Raw genomic sequence first — 16,454 nt, 5'->3', positions numbered from 1 at the left:
TGTGGTCAACCTTTCCCATGCTTGTGTTGCACAGATGCGTACCTGTTCAAAGTAACCGGTTGGAAACCTGGCTTCTGCCTGCTGAGCTCCAGATTCATAAGCTCCTGCTCCAAACAAAGCATCAGAATTCCATTCTACCTGTTTGTTACTATTTTCCTGCGATTGCCTAGAGCACTCATCGCAGAAACATGCCTGCCACTGAAGATAGAGTGGGTCTGGGAGTGCAGCACGAGCCAGTTCTTTCCAGTCTTGTGGTGTATTTAAATGTTGGTAAAAGCTTCTCAAGACGGACTTGGTCCATGGTGAGTGCATCCCGTCCTCCCTGACTGCTTGTCTGAGCGTTCCAAGTTTTTTAGAGGAATATGGCTGCCACGGCTGAGGGTTTTGTTTAGAAGGGGCCAAGTTTACCGGGAATGTGTGGATTTGGTCCGATGGCGCGGGAGAAGGGATAAGATAGTTCCCGCTTCCCTACACCTTAGAGTCTTTGTTAAAAGATAAGTTCTTTTTCCCCATGAATCACCCAGGACCTTCCAGATAATGGCTGACTACCATGACAAATAATATAAAATATAATCATAAATGAATAGGAAAGATACATCCCCCAATACTCAGTTGGTCAAGGCACCAAACCTCTTTTTCTATAAAGCATTCAAATCAGATGCCCTGCTAACCACGAGAAGCAGATTGTTTGTGTTTCTTCCACAGGAATCCCAGAAAAAAAAACATCTGGACCCCTGCACACCCTGACATCACCCACTAGATGGCATGACTACAGTGGCAAACCCCCCGAAACCCTAGATGTCACCTGACGCGATCTGAAGAACCTGATTCACAGACTCCAAGGACAGAACTTTTTTTACTGCCTGTCTGCCGTTCCTGCTTCTGCTTTGACCTGTCACATTTTGGCGGTTCCAGCTCACTCTCCACAGAAAAGCAGAATTCCAGAGGCTGACCTTCCTCATGCAGCATTTCATCCCCTGCCATTTCTCCCCCTAGTCACCTACTTTGGACTGAGACTTTTATTGGACTTGCTGGTATACCCTTTGGACACTTTAGATAATTTTACAGCAGCTTTCTTCCCTTCACGTTGCTGGTTTTTCATAGACTGATCCTGAGTAATTCATAGACTTTACAGACTGTTGCCTTGAGGACTATACAATGCCAAATAGCCCCTCTGTTTGGTGGGTCATGCCTCCCGCCTCCCCCTCATTATGTACCCTTGCCCCTTTCCCCACCCAAACAGGGAATGCTCCTTTACACACTAATCCTTCCCTTCACACCACACTGGCTTTTATTTCTCCCCTACTTGTCTCTTCCTATTTTGTTATATCATTTAGGCTTATGCCCAAAAGGTTTCTGCCCCATGATAGTCTTTTATAGACTTTGTACATCTTATGCTATTACTAGGTAGAAAGATAGAAAAGATGTAGAGATATTGTGAAGAGATGGTTGAGCAGGCTGCGCTTAAACCTATGAGATGAGTCTCTCTAGGTAAGTCTCTCTCTCTAAAGAGGGGTTGAGCACAGGAGGATGCATAAATCTCACAAGGTTGGCAGCCATTTAAGCCTTCCCTCCTCCACAGAAAGTCCTACATCTTCCCACCTGAGCATGGCATTCCTCTAAAACATTTAAGCCTGCTCCATTCCATTTTTCTTTACTGTGTCCATTTAGATATAAAGGGATAGGAGGAGATGTTGCTGAGGACTTATTCTGATGCAGTCTCTGCCCCCAGGTTTTTCTATGCCCCGCTAAATCCTAGAGTGCCCCCTTTCAACCAATCCTGGCCCTACACGTCACCCCTGGTTGTCATCCAATAAAAAGCCCCCTCACCCCTCCCCCCTCTCTCTGGGCTCTCGGCTCTCCCTCTCTGAGTTCTCGCTCCCTGCTCTCCCCCCGTGGTCGGCCATTGCCGGCTGGCTCCACGTGGTCTGAACCAAACCTCCCCCCCATCCTATTATAAAGATTTGTGTACCCCTTTGCTCTGGATGTCCGCTCTCTTCTCTGTGGTGCAGCCCGACACCAGATCGCCGCAACAACAAAACTTATATTTTCCAATCTAAGATTTTTCTGTCTCCTGGAAAATGAGATGAGTGCTTTTGAAAGAAGAAAAGGTCCTATTTATTTCAGGGTGATTTGCTATGAGATTGCAATGTCATTTAGCATCTGATGCCCAGGTCACACTACCTGAGCTGGGAGTGACTTCTGATTTTCAGTACCACATTCAAGACTAGAGTCAGCTTACATTTATCCTCACAACTCAAAGGAACATTGTGACAGCATTCTCTCTTTGGAGAGGTTTTAAATGGCTGGAAGAATTGTCCACTAGGACAAAACTGCAGGCGGCACTAAATAATGGATCAACTTTTAGCTATTTTTGGTAGAGGTCATTTTCCAGTGGCCCAGCATAGGCTTTGTTCTGTTCACTTCCCATCTCAAGTAGAGTTTTTCAGCAATGCTCTGTTTTCCAAGGATGTTTTTAAATCTTCTGTTTCTTAAAAAAAAAAAATCCACAAACCAGAACTCAAGTTCACAATGTAATTTTATTTTTCTTACTACAAGATATCTATTCCAGAATGAGTTTCTTTCCCTTTCTCTCTTCCACTTCCCCCTGGCCTCCTTCTCCCTCCCTCCCCCTTCTTCTCCTCTTCTCGTTCTTTGCTAGTATTTCACCACTTTTGGTTTTTTCAGATAGAGGGAGAGGGAAAGACACCACAGGGCAAATGTTTTTTTTCAGTGTATTGGAGCAGGCTCAAACCTGAGTTGTGTTCATGGCAAAGCAAGTATACTATCTTGGCTCCCTCCGGCCCAGCCCTTTGACTTTGCTTTTTGGAAGTTTCTCAGCTAGGCCTGCAGAAATCTTCTCTACCTGCACTTTGTTCTGCGGGTCACAGGCCAGCTGCCTCACCTAGGCGATGTTCCCTGTGAGGGCCAAGTTAAACCTGGGTTGTTAGGAGGTATAAAATGGCTAGGAGTAGGCTGGGGAGACTGTGTAATGGTGATGCAAAAAGTCTTTCATGCCTGAGGCACCAAAGTCCCAGGTTCAATACCTAGCACCACCAGGGTTGAGCAGTGCTCTGGTCAGTTGATTGGTCATTCTTTCTATTTATCTATCTAGCTGTATCTCTCCCTCTCATTAAAGTAAAACAGATTAAAAAAAAAAAAGCTAGGGGCTTTCAGTGCTGCACCAAAAGGTTTCCCTGGGAAGATTATAAGCACCTTTAGAGAAAGCCGATGCTCTCGCATGGCTCTCAGATATGAAGTTTTTTATTTGCTTTAGGTGTGAATTGGGGGGGATTTGAGACTAGCATTTCCCATCATCTGAGACACAAATACTCACGGGCTCAGTAAAAACTGTTAACCGTGGTCACCTTACCCTGGCAGGTTAGGGTTCCCAGGTGTTTCCTGTGCAATGTTTAAAGGCTGCAACCGGTGAAATAATTTCTTTTTCCTCTCCACAGCATCAGTTGGAGACAGTCCAAATGCGCCAGTGGAGAGCTCACCCACAGCAGCTCCCAGCTCAAGCCAGCTATGTCCAGAGAGAAACAGCAGAGCCCATCAGCCCCTGAGGACAAGATCAAAGAGTGACCCCATGCTCCATCATTCCATGGAGAGAGGTAATGACACTCCCTGGGCTCTCTGTAGCCTGTGCTTGTTTGCTTAGGAGTGTCACCTACAAGGTGACTCCAGCACCTGCGCTCAAGAGATTTCTTGAGGCGGTTAAGAGGCCTGGGAAAACTAGATATTCTGTATACTTACTCAGAGTATATACCCAACACATCCTTTGAGACTGGGGGGTGGTGGTGGTACATGTGGTTGAATGCACATGTTACCACACACAAGGACCCTGCACTGGAGACAGTTCATAGCAGTGAAGTAGGACCGTAGGTCTCTCTCTCTCTCTCCCTTTCTATCTCCCACTCCTCTGTCAGTTTCTCTCTGTCCTATCAAATAAAATTGAAAGAAAAGGGAAAAAAGGGCCACTGGGAGCCCTGGATTCATGATGCTGGCACCAAGCCCCAGCAGTAACCCTGGTGGCAAAAAAACAAAGAAATGACTGGTGGGGATTGTTACTTTCAGCCATCATCATCAAGAGCATTTGGTTGCAGGAGCCAGGGAGATAGCACAGCAGTTTATGCTATAGATTTTTCATTCTTGAGACTAAGAGGTTCCAGGTTTAATCTCCAGCACCACCAGAAACCAGAGCTGAGTAGTGCTCTGGTCAAAAGAACAAATTAAAAAAAAAAAGGTTCACGATAAAAGCACTTGGTTGCATATGATAGTGGGCTGGGTACAACATGAAGAAAACAATGCAGATCTAATTGTGTGTGACTCAGATGCTCACAGTCATGTATGACTAGACACTTTCTTATAGGACTAGCATTAAGTTATTAAAGGGGTTTATTATTATTAAAGGGGTGTTAGTTTTTAAATTAATGTTAGTTCTTTTTACTATGTAGAAGTTGATTGTTTACATCTGACCTTGTTTTAACTTTGGGAGCAGTGAAGCTCACCTACTCCATCTTTCCCCTTCCTTGTTTTTTAAGCTTTGTGTATTTATTTATTGGATAGAGACAGAGAAGTTGAGAGATAAGGGGGAGGTAGGGAGGGAGAGAGACACCTGCAGCTCTGCTTCATCACTTCTGAAGCTTCCCCCTACTGGTGAGGACTGGGGCTTGAACCCATGCTAACGTGTGCACTCAACCCAATGCACCACCACCCAACCCTCCCCCTTTCTTGTTTAGACTTTGTATATAGCTGTTTTTTGAACAACCTAGTTTTTAAAAAATTTTTATTATCTTTATTTATTGTATAGAGACAACCAGAAATCTAGAGGGAAGGGGAGATAGAGAGGGAGAGAGACAGAGACACAGCTGCAGCCCTGCTTTAGCACCTGTGAAACTTTCCCCCTGCAGGTGGGGACAGGGGAACCCGGGTCCTTACACATTGTAATGTGTGTACTCAGCCAGGTTGCCACCACCTGGCCTCCCCTTTGTTTGTTTGTTGTTGGTTTTTATTTTTTTTATTTTTTGAATATAAAATGACATTGAGTCTTTTTTCCCCCTCAATATATGGCTGTCAGAAAATCTCCATATCATCACAGAAAATTGTAAACTAAAATAAAGGAACTTAGGAGAAAATGAGAGTAATCTGCAATCCCACAAGTTCACTTGCCTTCTGGTGACATGTGGCATCTGCGTTCTTCAGCTCTGTGCAAATACTTTTTTTTTTTTTTTTTTATTGCCACCAGGGTTAACACTCAGGCTTGGTTACTACACATGAATCCATTGCTCCCAGTGGCCACTTTATTCTCTTTATTTGACAAAACAGAGAGAAATTGGGCAGGGGAAGGAAGATAGGAGAGAGACAGAGAGACACCTGCGGTAGTTGCTTTGCCACTTGAGAACTGCCCCCACCCTTGCAGGTAGGGAATGGGGGCTGGAACCAAGCTGGAATGGGGACTTGTGCCACCAAGGTCCTGGCCCCTAGAAATATGGTTCTGCACACTCCCTTACCTTGCCCTCTCCTGCCCTCATGGCACCCTTTGCAGTCTTGGCTCTGCCCTTCTGATACCTATGTCTCTGCTGCAGCTCTGGACTGACTGTGGGAGCCAGAGAGAACACCCCTCTTGTCTGTGCAGCAGCTTCTGAAGGGGGAGTCCTTGCCTGGGATTGAGTGTGCGGCCAGAAGCAGGGACTGCATAGCCCCTCAAACCCCCAGATCTGTCTTCACCTCAGGCATCCTCTGCCCTCCCTGGCGAGTTGAGGACTTAACCAGCCCCTGGCCAGCTTCACCAGGAATGCAGTTGTCTACACAGCGTGGCCCAGTCTCTGCAGAAGCCCTCCCGCTCTGTAATGCCACGGTGTGAGGACCACGCACGGACCTGGTGGAGCCCTCATTTGCAGGGGCCCAGCTTGCTGTCCAATGACTGAGTGTAGGCTCTGACTGTCCCCACCCATGAATGTTCTAGAAGACTCCAGCTCTGTGACTTGCCAGTGGCAGCCTGGGAGCACAGCCACTTGCCCCTGATTAGAGTTCCTCAGGTCTGCTTTTCTCCAAGGAAGAGCAGTGTTTTCCTCCCTTCACCTGTCCTTCTTGCCCCGTCTTCTCTCATCCTTGAGCATCTGAGTTCCTACTTCCTAGGCCTCTGTAGAACCCTCCAGTGCTGTGGGCAGATGGCTGCTGGCTTCACTCATCTGATTGTCCAAGAATATTCTGCCGGCCCTTCGAACCTTGAGGAAGGATGTAGGTAGTTGTGAAAATTCAAGTCCCTAGTAGCTTATTTCTGGCCTCCTTTAGCTTCAAGATTGACGCATAACTTCTCTGCACCTAGATTTTTTTTTTTTCCTCACTGTAGTAGTCAATTTGAGAGCTCCCTCCCCACCTTGGCCTGAGCATCGATTATCTGAGTCTGTGCAGTGTGCTTAAGGATGCTGGGGACCAAGGTACGGTCCACGTGAATGGAGCCTTGTCTGTTTGTTTCAGCTCCTCTCTTTAACTGGTCTCTTCATCCTCCTGCCTTGGAACATTCTTTCACAGTCAGCCATGCTTGTCTCATCTGTCCTCATATGCATGTCCCCATAAAACCGTTGCTTCCTTGTCATCTGCATTCAGGATGCTCTTCTCCATCACCTATGTTTTATGGGACACAGTAAAGTCCTACTGGAGCTAGACTCCAGGGAATAAGACCATTTCATTTTCCCTTCCTTTTGCAAGATGAGAAGCCAGATGCTCCCGGCATGTGTTTCATGCTCTCCACACTGAGTCTTGTGGCCCACACTAGCTCAGGCTCAGGTGAGTGCTCACTAGCGCTTGGCCAACTGTGCATGGTGTTTGTCTCTGCCCACAGCAGCTCCCGTGCTCAGCTGTGAAGCTGCCACCCAGACTGAGGGAAGACTGCACATGGCTACGGTGACCTTGAGGAGAGGCCTTCGAGCCAGAGCTTCAAGGTGCAGACCAAGGTCACTAATCGATTACAGATCCTACATAGACACCAAGCTGCTGGTGGCCAGATTCCTGGAGCAGTCATCCTGCAGCATGACCCCGGACATCCATGAACTTGTTGAAAACATCAAGTCTGTTCTCAAGTCAGATGAGGAGCACATGGAGGAGGCCATTACAAGTGCCAGTTTCCTAGAGCAGGTAGTTCTATGGTTCATATTCAGCATAAACTAGATAATTCTTTTCTCTTTTTTTTTCTTCTTCTTCCTGTGTTATCACTGAGGCTCAGTCTCTGTACTATAATTCAATCCACTGTTCCCAGTGGCCATTTCCCCTTTAATTCTCCCTTATTTTTTTTTTATTAGATAGGACAGAGAGAAATTGAGAGGGGAGGGGGAGATAGAGAGGGAAAGAGAAAGAGAGACACCTGCGGACCTGTTTCACCGCTTGCGAAGCTTCACTTGTGAAGCTTTTCCCCTGCAGGTGGAGGTTTGAAACCAGGTCCTTAAAACAACAAGGGGAACAAAAGGGGAAATAAATAAATAATAAAAAAAGAAATTTTTTTTTAAAAAGAAAGAAACCAGGTCCGTGTGCACTATAACATGTTGCTCTACCAGCTGTGCCATCACCCAGACCCAATAATTCTTTTTCTAGAACAGCTGAAGCCACCTCTCTGTTTCCTGTCCAAGGCACAGGAAATTCTTGGCTACTGCTTCAAGGGAAATGGGGTGTGGAGGTCTGGGGAGTGGGAGAGAGGAAGCTGGGACTCTCTCTTTTTAAGTGTGGTGAATCTTCCACAGCATTGTTGATCCAAGGGAGGAGAAATGATTTTTTTCAGGGATATGAAAACATGCTTGGGAAAAGCTTGCAAAGGGACAATAGAAGTGCAGAATACTGTCAACATGTGACTTCCTACATTGAAATTTCCTCGGATGCAGCATGTTTTTTCAGCCCTTTGACTATGATAGATACGTATGAATTTTCCTTTTCTTTTTCTTTTTTTTTAATTCGGTGAGACAGAGAGAAATTGAGAAGAAAAGGGGCGATATAGGGGGAGAAAAAGAGAGATACCTGTAGCCCAGCTCCACCACTCATGAAGCTTTTGTTCTGCAGGCAAGGAGTAGGGACTTAAACCTTGTGCACTATAACATGTGCACTCAACTGGGTGTGCCACCACATGGCCCCCATGGATTTTATTTCATTTGGCTTGTCAGGGCTTCAGTGCTGGGTTTTGATTTCATTGCTCTGGTAGATTTATTTATTCATTTATTTACTTATTTTATTTATTTATTTATTTATTTATTTATTTATTTATTTATTTTAAGATAGAGACCAAAAGAAGGAAAGAGAAAGAATGAGAAAAACCATAGAAGTGGTGTTTAGTCCTCTTTTGTGGTGCCAGGGGTTCAAATCCATGTCCTCACACATGGTAAAGTATACTTTCCACTGGGTGAGCTGCTTCCAGACCCCCCCAACATGTGAATTATAATATTGTTAAGGATCATAGAACCTTCCCCTGAGGTATTTGGCAAGGTACATAAGTGATAACAACTTAAAGGAAGAAATGCCTTTTCCTTAGAGAGAAGGTGGATAAGTGATACAACTTAAAGGAAGAAACACCTTTTCCTTAGAGAGATGGTCATGACTACATTGAGGCTAGAATTGAGAGCAGATGACATTACCCCTCTGGGTGTCAGGTTTCTAATAAGCGAAAGCCAGGCTAGGCAGTCTCTTCACCATATCTCTGGCTGGGTTTTCCTTTGATAAGAACTGGGACTGGACCAGTTTGAATTAGCCAATTTTTTTAAAGGCCTTTTTAGGCCCTTGCTCCATTGCTTCCAGTATGTGGAGGTGGTTATTCAGTGATGGCTTAGCTTTGTCTTTGGGTTTTGCCCTTGAGCATTAAGTGCCCAATGAATACTTTTTAAGTTGAACCAGGCTGATTCTCAAGGGTCCTTGGAAAGCTTCTTATAAAGATTTATTTATTGGGCCTGGTTAGTGGTGCACCTGGTTGAGTACACATGTTACATACAGTGCACAAGGTGCCAGGTTCAAGTCCCTCAGTCCCCACCTGCAGAGAAGAAGCTTTGCAAGTGACGAAGCAGGGCTTCAGGTGTCTCTCTCTCTCTCTGTCTCCTCTTGATTTCTCTGTGTTATCTATCAAATAAATAAAAAAATTCTCTTTAAAAATATTTATTTATTAATGACAGAGAGGAGAAAGAGAACCAGAGCATCACTGTGAAACAAAACGTGAGACAACTCAAGGAGACCTCACTCTCACAAGTACCACTCTACCCACTGACCTGCCTTCACCCTAGGAAAGTTTTGAAGGCAGATGGAAAAAATTCCTTTGTCACTCTTTTCCCATTTCTGCGAGCTGGCTTCTCTTTACAGAAGACAGATTCTCTGCCAGTCTTCAGGGCACACGAGGGAGTAGAAGAATGATCTGGTTACTTGTGTGAAGAGATACATAAACTGTGGACCCTCTTGTTCTCTGCTTTCTATATCAGTGGTCAGCCAGAGGGATTGGGCTAGGTTCCAGTTAGCGGACTGTGTAGGGGAGACAGTTATATTCCTCATCTATGTTGGATATCTTTCCCTGATTCCTTTGCTCTCTGTCCCCAAGAGGCCAACAAACAGGAGTAATTGCTGGAACCACTTCTCAAAGGCTGCCTGACTTTGGTGAGGCACCTGCCACTTGATTGACCTGGATCTTCTGCAAAGTCTTGCTCACTAGAAAATTGCTGGGGGCTAAGCATTCATTGAATGCACACATTACCATGTGCAAAGACTCAGGTTTGAGACCCCGCTCCCCAGCTGTAAGGGGGATACTTCATGACAGGTGAAGCTTGTCTGCAGGTGTTACTCTTTCCTCTCTCTTCTCAATTTCTCTCTGTCCTAATTTAAAAAAAGAAAGAAGAGAAAAGAAAGAGAAAAGAAAAAGAAAAAGTGGCCCACAGCAGCAGTGGAGTTGTAGTGCTGGCACTGCGCCCCAGAGATAAAACCCTAGTGGCAATTAAAACAAAAACAAAAGATATTGCTTACTAGAAAATTGCTCTGGGGGAAAAAACTAGCACTTACAACTCAACAAATGCTGTTACTACAAACAGCAAACACTACTAGGCCTTTGTGTCCAGACTGGAGAGAAGTTCAGGTATAAGGACTGTAACAATGGATTCTAGGCCATCTGCTAGAACCTTCCAGGACTGTATGTAGTGATGAAGTATCATGATGTCACACCTTCCTTTGACAACATGAGGCAGGAACAAGCCAAGATAAAAGGAGTTTTTATTTCTAAATCTACCCAAATCTGCACATTTTTCATTATTGTTAGAATACTTTTAGAGTCATTTTAATTTTTATCAATAGAAAAGCCACTTGCCCTGACTTATGTCACAGTAGTCAACATCTGTGCACACTGGGATTTTCTTCTCAATCAGGAAAGACAGACCTTAAGAACAGATATAATAACTAGTTAGTGTCCATCTGGAGGTCTTAACTTTTTAATTATGTTATTTGGGGGCATAATGATTTATAGGACAGTTATTGACACATAGGCACAACTTCTCATCTTCCTGTGATAGGTGTCTGCAAAACACTGTCACCCCCCAACTAGGTTCTTTTCCCCATCATGAACCAGGAACTCAGTCCTCCTCTCTCCACCACTACCTTCCTCTCCGTTTCCAGGGGATTAACTTTTTTTTTTCCTCCAGGGTTATTACTGGGGCTTGGTGCCTGCACCGTAAATCCTGTGCTCCTGGAGGCCATTTTCCCCATTTTTGTTGCCTTTGTTGTTGTTTTAGATAGGTGTCTATCTATGTCTCCCTCTCTTTGTCTTCCTCGCCTCTCTTGATTTCTCTCTGTCCTATTCAACAACAACGACAGCAAAACAATAATGAAAAAGCAACAACAATGATAAACAACAAGGGCAACAAAAAAGGGAAGAAGAAAATAGCCTCCAGGAGCAGTGGATTCGTAGTGCAGGCACTAAGCCCCAGCAATAACCCTGGTGGCAAAAAAGGAAAGAAAAAGAAAAAAAGAAAAGTAATTCATGCCAGTGGTGGTTCTGTGGTTCTACATTTGAGTTTCAACCAAGGGGCACCAGTCTTATAGGTTACATACACGTGATTACAGTTTTTCAATTGTGTGTGTTCTGGGCAGTTCTCAAAACAATTCTAGTTGAATGAGGAGTTTCTCATGTTTTTGTCATCTTTACAAGGTAAAATGCTTTTTGATAGACTTAAAGTTATGTATGTGCTACATTTCAAAATAGATCTATCAGTCCATCCATTCTTTTTTAATTAATTAATTTATAAAATGGAAACAGTGACAAGACCATAGGATAAGAGGAGTACAACTCCACACAATTCCCACCACCAGAACTCCATATCCCATCCTATTCTTTATCCATCTGGGAGAATGGACCCAGGATCATTATGGGGTACAGAAGGTGGAAGGTCTGGCTTCTGTAATTGCTTCCCTGCTGAACATGGGCATTGGCAGGTCAATCCATACTCCCAGCCTGTCTCTCTTTCCCTAGTGGGGAAGGCCTCTGGATACATTGGTGGGGTTGTCTGCCCAGGGAAGTCTGGTTGGCATCATGGTAGCATCTGAAAAAAGAATTAATATATAAAGCCATATAAATTGTTGACTAATTATGAACCTAAAGGCTGGAATATTGCAGGTAAATACTTGGGGCCTCTGTTTTGGAAATAGCTAGTAGGTCTATTTTAGGTATATTCCAAAGGGCCCATGACTTTATTAGTTTTTGCCTGAGCCTGACATCTGATATACAGGTGAACCCAAGTTATTGTCTGGGGAGATGATGTCATGGCTGGAAAAAGGGCTAGAAAGCTGGATCAGGGAAAGGAGTAGCTCCCAAATATGGGAGAAGTATATAAATATTGTTGACTGTAAACCCCATTGATTTGATCTGGAGCCCATATTCAGCTTAGGAGCCTATATAACCTCTGCATCCCTGTAGGTCCAAACTTGCATTCTGTGGTCATCAGTAGGAACATTCCAAGTTGCAACAATTTCAGGACCCATTTTCTTCAGGTGGTAGATAGAGTATGTTATCCAACCCCCCCCCCCCTTCTTTGGAGGATGGAACATTATCATTGTTGATCCACATTGAGGGCAAGGTCCTATGGGGACCCACAAAGGGGTCCAGTATGTTGTTCCTGATGGAGATGACCAGTGATAATGGAGAGGGGGATCTATTCAAGGTCTAGGCTCATCGTGTTTGTGTGGGAATCCCAGGACTCCCCGATTAGGGCCCCAGCTGATGGGGTGACCTGATAGTGACTAAAGAGTCATCATTAAAGTATGTCAGTCTCTTGCCCTTATTCAGCTTTTGTAGTCCTTATCAAAATAAGGTTAGCTTTGGAGAGTCAGTCTATACGTTCTTAGGACTCTTCATCAGTTGATTTTTTTTTAATGTCATTAACTGTTTTTATTGAAAGGTTATCAGATAACTGGAGTATTAGTTTGGGTTGACTTTTTTTTTTTTTTTTTAACCAGAGCACTGCTCAGTTTTGGTTTACAGGGGATTGAGCCTGGGATTTAGGAGCCTCAGGCATGACAATCTCTTTGCATAACCATTATGCTATCTACCTCCGTCCTGGTTGACTTTTTTTTTTTTTTTTTCTCATCAGGGCTTCAGTATTCTGAGCCAACTTTTTCATATATAGAGAGACAGAAAGACAGATAGAGACAAAGGGGGAAAGACCAGCCCAGTGGGGGTTGGGCTTGGACTTAGGCTGTGAGCAGCCGAGCAGGTACACACACTATCCGGGGAAGCTTCTTGCTGACCCTGCCTGACATTTTTTACAGTCTCATTCTGTGATCACTAGCCCAGACCAGTGCTTCACCAGGGTTTTAGCAATTCCAGACTTCCATATGGGAGTTGTTTTGTGAGGTGTATGTGTGTGTGTGTGTGTGTGTGTGTGTGCTTGCACGTTTAGGGCCGAGAATCCATGCATTTGACAAGTCCTCCCACTATTTTCAGTCAGGTGCAGACTCAGGGAAGAACTATTGGCTTAGACCACAGGAAATTGAGGAAAAAGGTAATGAGAAGAATGTGAAGTGCAGGGGGCCGAGTGGTGGTGTGCCGAGTTGAGTGGTCACATCATCATGCACAAGAACCAGGGTTCAAGCCCCCACTTGCAGTGAGGGGAGCTTCATGAGTATTGAAGTAGTGCTACAGGTGTTTCTCTCTTTCCCTCTCTGTCTCCCCCTTCCCTCTCAATTTCTCTCAGTTCTATCCAATCAAATAGAAAGAAAAAAATATGGCCACCTGGAGTTGTGGGTTTGTAGCTGGCACTGAGTGAGCCTCAGTGATAACCTTGGTGGCAATTAAAAAAAAAAAAAGTAAGTGCAGCAGGCCTACAATTGAAACAATAGAAAAATTGGGAAATTTCTTGGGAGCTCTTGGAAAAGAGGTGGAAATTGTGTTGAGTGTGTCTGGACTGCCCCTTTAGGGAAGCAGCCTTGTCCCTATGCCAGAGCAATTGATGGAAGAGAAGGGTACATGTCTGTACTGCCTCAGCTGAAGCTTAACGCCCAGCCCTGTGTTCTCCCAAAGATCATGGCCCCTGCGCAGACCTGTGCCCCCCGGACACTCACACTGTCCTCACCGCCCTGGAGGAGGCAGCCCGACCTGCTGCACCTGTGGAGCTGCGGGGACCTGAGCACCTTCACACATACCGGGCGGCGCCCAGCCCAGAGGAGGCCCGGTCGGAGCGCTGAAGCCGAGCGGCCTCACAGTCTCATCGGAGTCGTCCGAGAGACTGTCCTGTGAGCCTGGGGGCAGGAAGGAGGAAGCTGGGCCAGACCAGAGAAGACCACTGCATGGGTTGGACTCTATGCCTTACCCTGAGTTTTCCTAGGCTGGAGCTGGGGATATTCTCTGGGGACCTCTCAGAAAAGGGGGAGAGCATTTGGTCCCCCTTGTGACTCCCCTTTCTGCTAACTCAGGGCTTCGAGGGGTAAGTGGGTGCATCCCTGCAGGCCCCTGTGGGGTCTGGGGGCTGTGAAGGCAGGTCTCTCCTGCCCTCAACCACACACTTATGGCTCTCCTCTTTTGCTCTTCACCTCCTCTTTACCTGGGCTACTTATAACCCCCTGCTGGGACCTTTCCATGCTCAGGAGGGAGACAGGGAGGGACAGACAGAAAGAAACAGGGTGATTTGCCCTGACACTGTGCATCTTCTGCAGCCAGCCAGCCAGCCTCGTTTCGGGTCACCCTCGAATCACACTTTGTAGGCCCAGCAGGAAACGCCTTCGGTGACAGATTGTAATGAGAGAATTTAGGAGGACAGTGACTGATCCTGTTTTACCCCCTGCTTGCACAACTAGAGTCAACCAAGATGGAACAGAGAATAAAAAAGGTGTCCTTTGTACGTCTGGGCGTGGTGTGCGGTATCTGTTCATGCAGAGGTGGCTAGGCCTGGCCCTACGACGAAGGGACTGGAACTGGGGGAAGTGGGGGTCGGGTGGTGTGGTCTGGGCAGGCTGTCAAGGTCAGTCTCCAAACTGTGGCTCCCACAGCCCCCTCCTGCAGAGTAGCACTTCTGTTTTATTATTATCTTTATTTATTGGATAGAGACAGTCAGAAATTTAGAGGGAAGGGAGTGATAAGGAGAGAGACAGAGAGACACCTGCAGCCCTGTGTCATCATTCGTGAAACTTCCCCCCTGCAGGTGGAGACAGGGGGCTTGAACCCAGGTCTTTGCGCACTGTAACCTGTGTGTTCAGCCAGGTGTGCCACCGCCCGGCCCGAGAGTAGCACTTCTATCTTCCCTTCAGCTGCTGCATGACTGAATGGCTTCAGGGAACCAGCTCCAGGTGTGGGTATGAGCAGTCAGTCAGTGTAGTGTTTACAGCCCAGGGATTAGTGCTTAACAACAAATAAAAGGAGGGAGGTGACTAGGGAAGGCTTCTTTGAGGGAATGACATTTGAGTTGACCTGGATATTGAAGGTAGAGAGGGAAGGCCAGATGTTCAGACTCCAGAACCAGAGAGTTCTGGAGCCACGGTCCAGATATGGGGGGAGAGGTGGGAAGAGGTTTTTATGCCATCTGTGAGATACCACAGAGAGATTTATTTCCTCAGGAGAGTGGCAGGTCTGACTTAGATTTCAAGGGCCCAAGAGCACCCAGTAAAGAGCATACTTTATCATGTGCACGGTCTGGGGTTTGAGCCCTGTCTACCACATGGGTACACCTCACAAAGTCATTTCTCTCTGTTAACAAAGATGTGGGGTCACTGGCTTGCTAACCATTTCCCATTTCATCCGCCCACCTCCCAAAATAGTGGAAGTGTGCCCACATTTCTGAGTTGAGCTGTGTGCTGTGTGGGCTTGCATGGACTTCCCAGGATGATGAGCTCGCACACTGGCCCTCAGAACTCAATTCCCCACCGAGAGAAAGTGCTGTATTTCTTTATATATATATATTGTTATATTTATATAGTTTTATATTTATTTATATATTTTTATATTTATTCCCTTTTGTTGTCCTTGTTGTTTTATTGTTGTAGTTATTATTGATTAATTGTTGCTGGATAGGACAGAGAGAAATGGAGAGAGGAGGGGAAGACAGAGAAGGGGAGAGAAAGATAGACACCTGCAGACCTGCTTCACCACCTGTGAAGCTACTCCCCTGCAGGTGGGGAGCTGGGGGTTTGAACTGGGATCCTTACGATGGTCCTTGTGCTTTGTGCCACTTGTGCTTAACTCACTGCGCTACTGCCCGACTCCCAGTGCTCTATTTCTTTACATGTCCTGACAGATCACAGTATAGCTATGTATGGGGGTTGTCCACTTCTCCTGGGAGAACTCCTTTCTGAAGCAATCCCTCTATCTCACTATTCTGGCATCTCCTCAACTTACTGATAACCCAGCTATGAATAAAGACATTCAGGGGCCACTCTCTGGGCCCTGGAATTCTCCTCCTCCTCTCTCTCTCTCTGCCTTCAGTCACTGGAGCTCTGTGCCAGCACTACAAACCCACCACTTCTGGCCTTTTTTTTTCCCCCATAGGACAGAGACAAATTGAGAGGGGAGGGTAGAGAGAGGGAGAGAATGACAGACACCTGCAGACCTGCTTCACCGCTTGTGAAGTGACACCCCCCTGCAGGTGGGGATCTGGGGGCTCGAACCTCAGTCCTTGCGCAGGTCCTTGTGCTTTGTACTATGTGTGCTTAACCCAGTGTGCCACTGCCCGACCCCCCCTGGGATTCTTCTCTAGGCATCCTCTTTTTTTTTTTTTAATTGACCTTGTGTATGCACAGCTTAACTGCCCCCAGGCTGCTGCTGTTTTCAGCTAGAGAGGGAGAGATAGGATATTATCAGAGCTGCAGCTGATGCCTTGATGTGCACATGGCCAGGTGTGCACCCTGTCTGTTGAGCTATCTCTCCAGCCCCAAGTAGTCTCTTCTTGAGCCAACATTAGGGCTAGCTCAAACACTTGTCATTCCTGTTATGACTGCAAGAAGGCCTACAGAAGCCAACA

General features: G+C 45.9%; 1 protein-coding gene across 5 annotated transcripts in view; it reads left to right on the top strand.

Moving 5' to 3' along the window:
• The window catches only part of ENTREP1 (endosomal transmembrane epsin interactor 1), a 183,228-nt gene extending 168,886 nt beyond the window's left edge, over positions 1–14,342 (top strand). For 4 of the 5 annotated variants that reach the window (XM_060199731.1, XM_060199729.1, XM_060199730.1 and 1 more), the window contains 3 exons: positions 3,459–3,614; positions 6,848–7,140; positions 13,526–14,342. In XM_060199731.1, the coding sequence (XP_060055714.1) occupies positions 3,459–3,614; positions 6,848–7,140; positions 13,526–13,741 (665 nt within the window). In that variant the 3' untranslated portion in view covers positions 13,742–14,342. The remainder of the gene's footprint in view (positions 1–3,458; positions 3,615–6,847; positions 7,141–13,525) is intronic. The other variant, XM_060199728.1, reaches the window with a different exon arrangement.
• The last annotated feature ends 2,112 nt before the right edge of the window (positions 14,343–16,454 follow it).

Source organism: Erinaceus europaeus, chromosome 10 (assembly GCF_950295315.1).
Source record: "Erinaceus europaeus chromosome 10, mEriEur2.1, whole genome shotgun sequence".
Taxonomy (NCBI): Eukaryota; Metazoa; Chordata; class Mammalia; order Eulipotyphla; family Erinaceidae; genus Erinaceus; species Erinaceus europaeus.
This window is presented reverse-complemented; position numbering and strand designations above follow the sequence as displayed.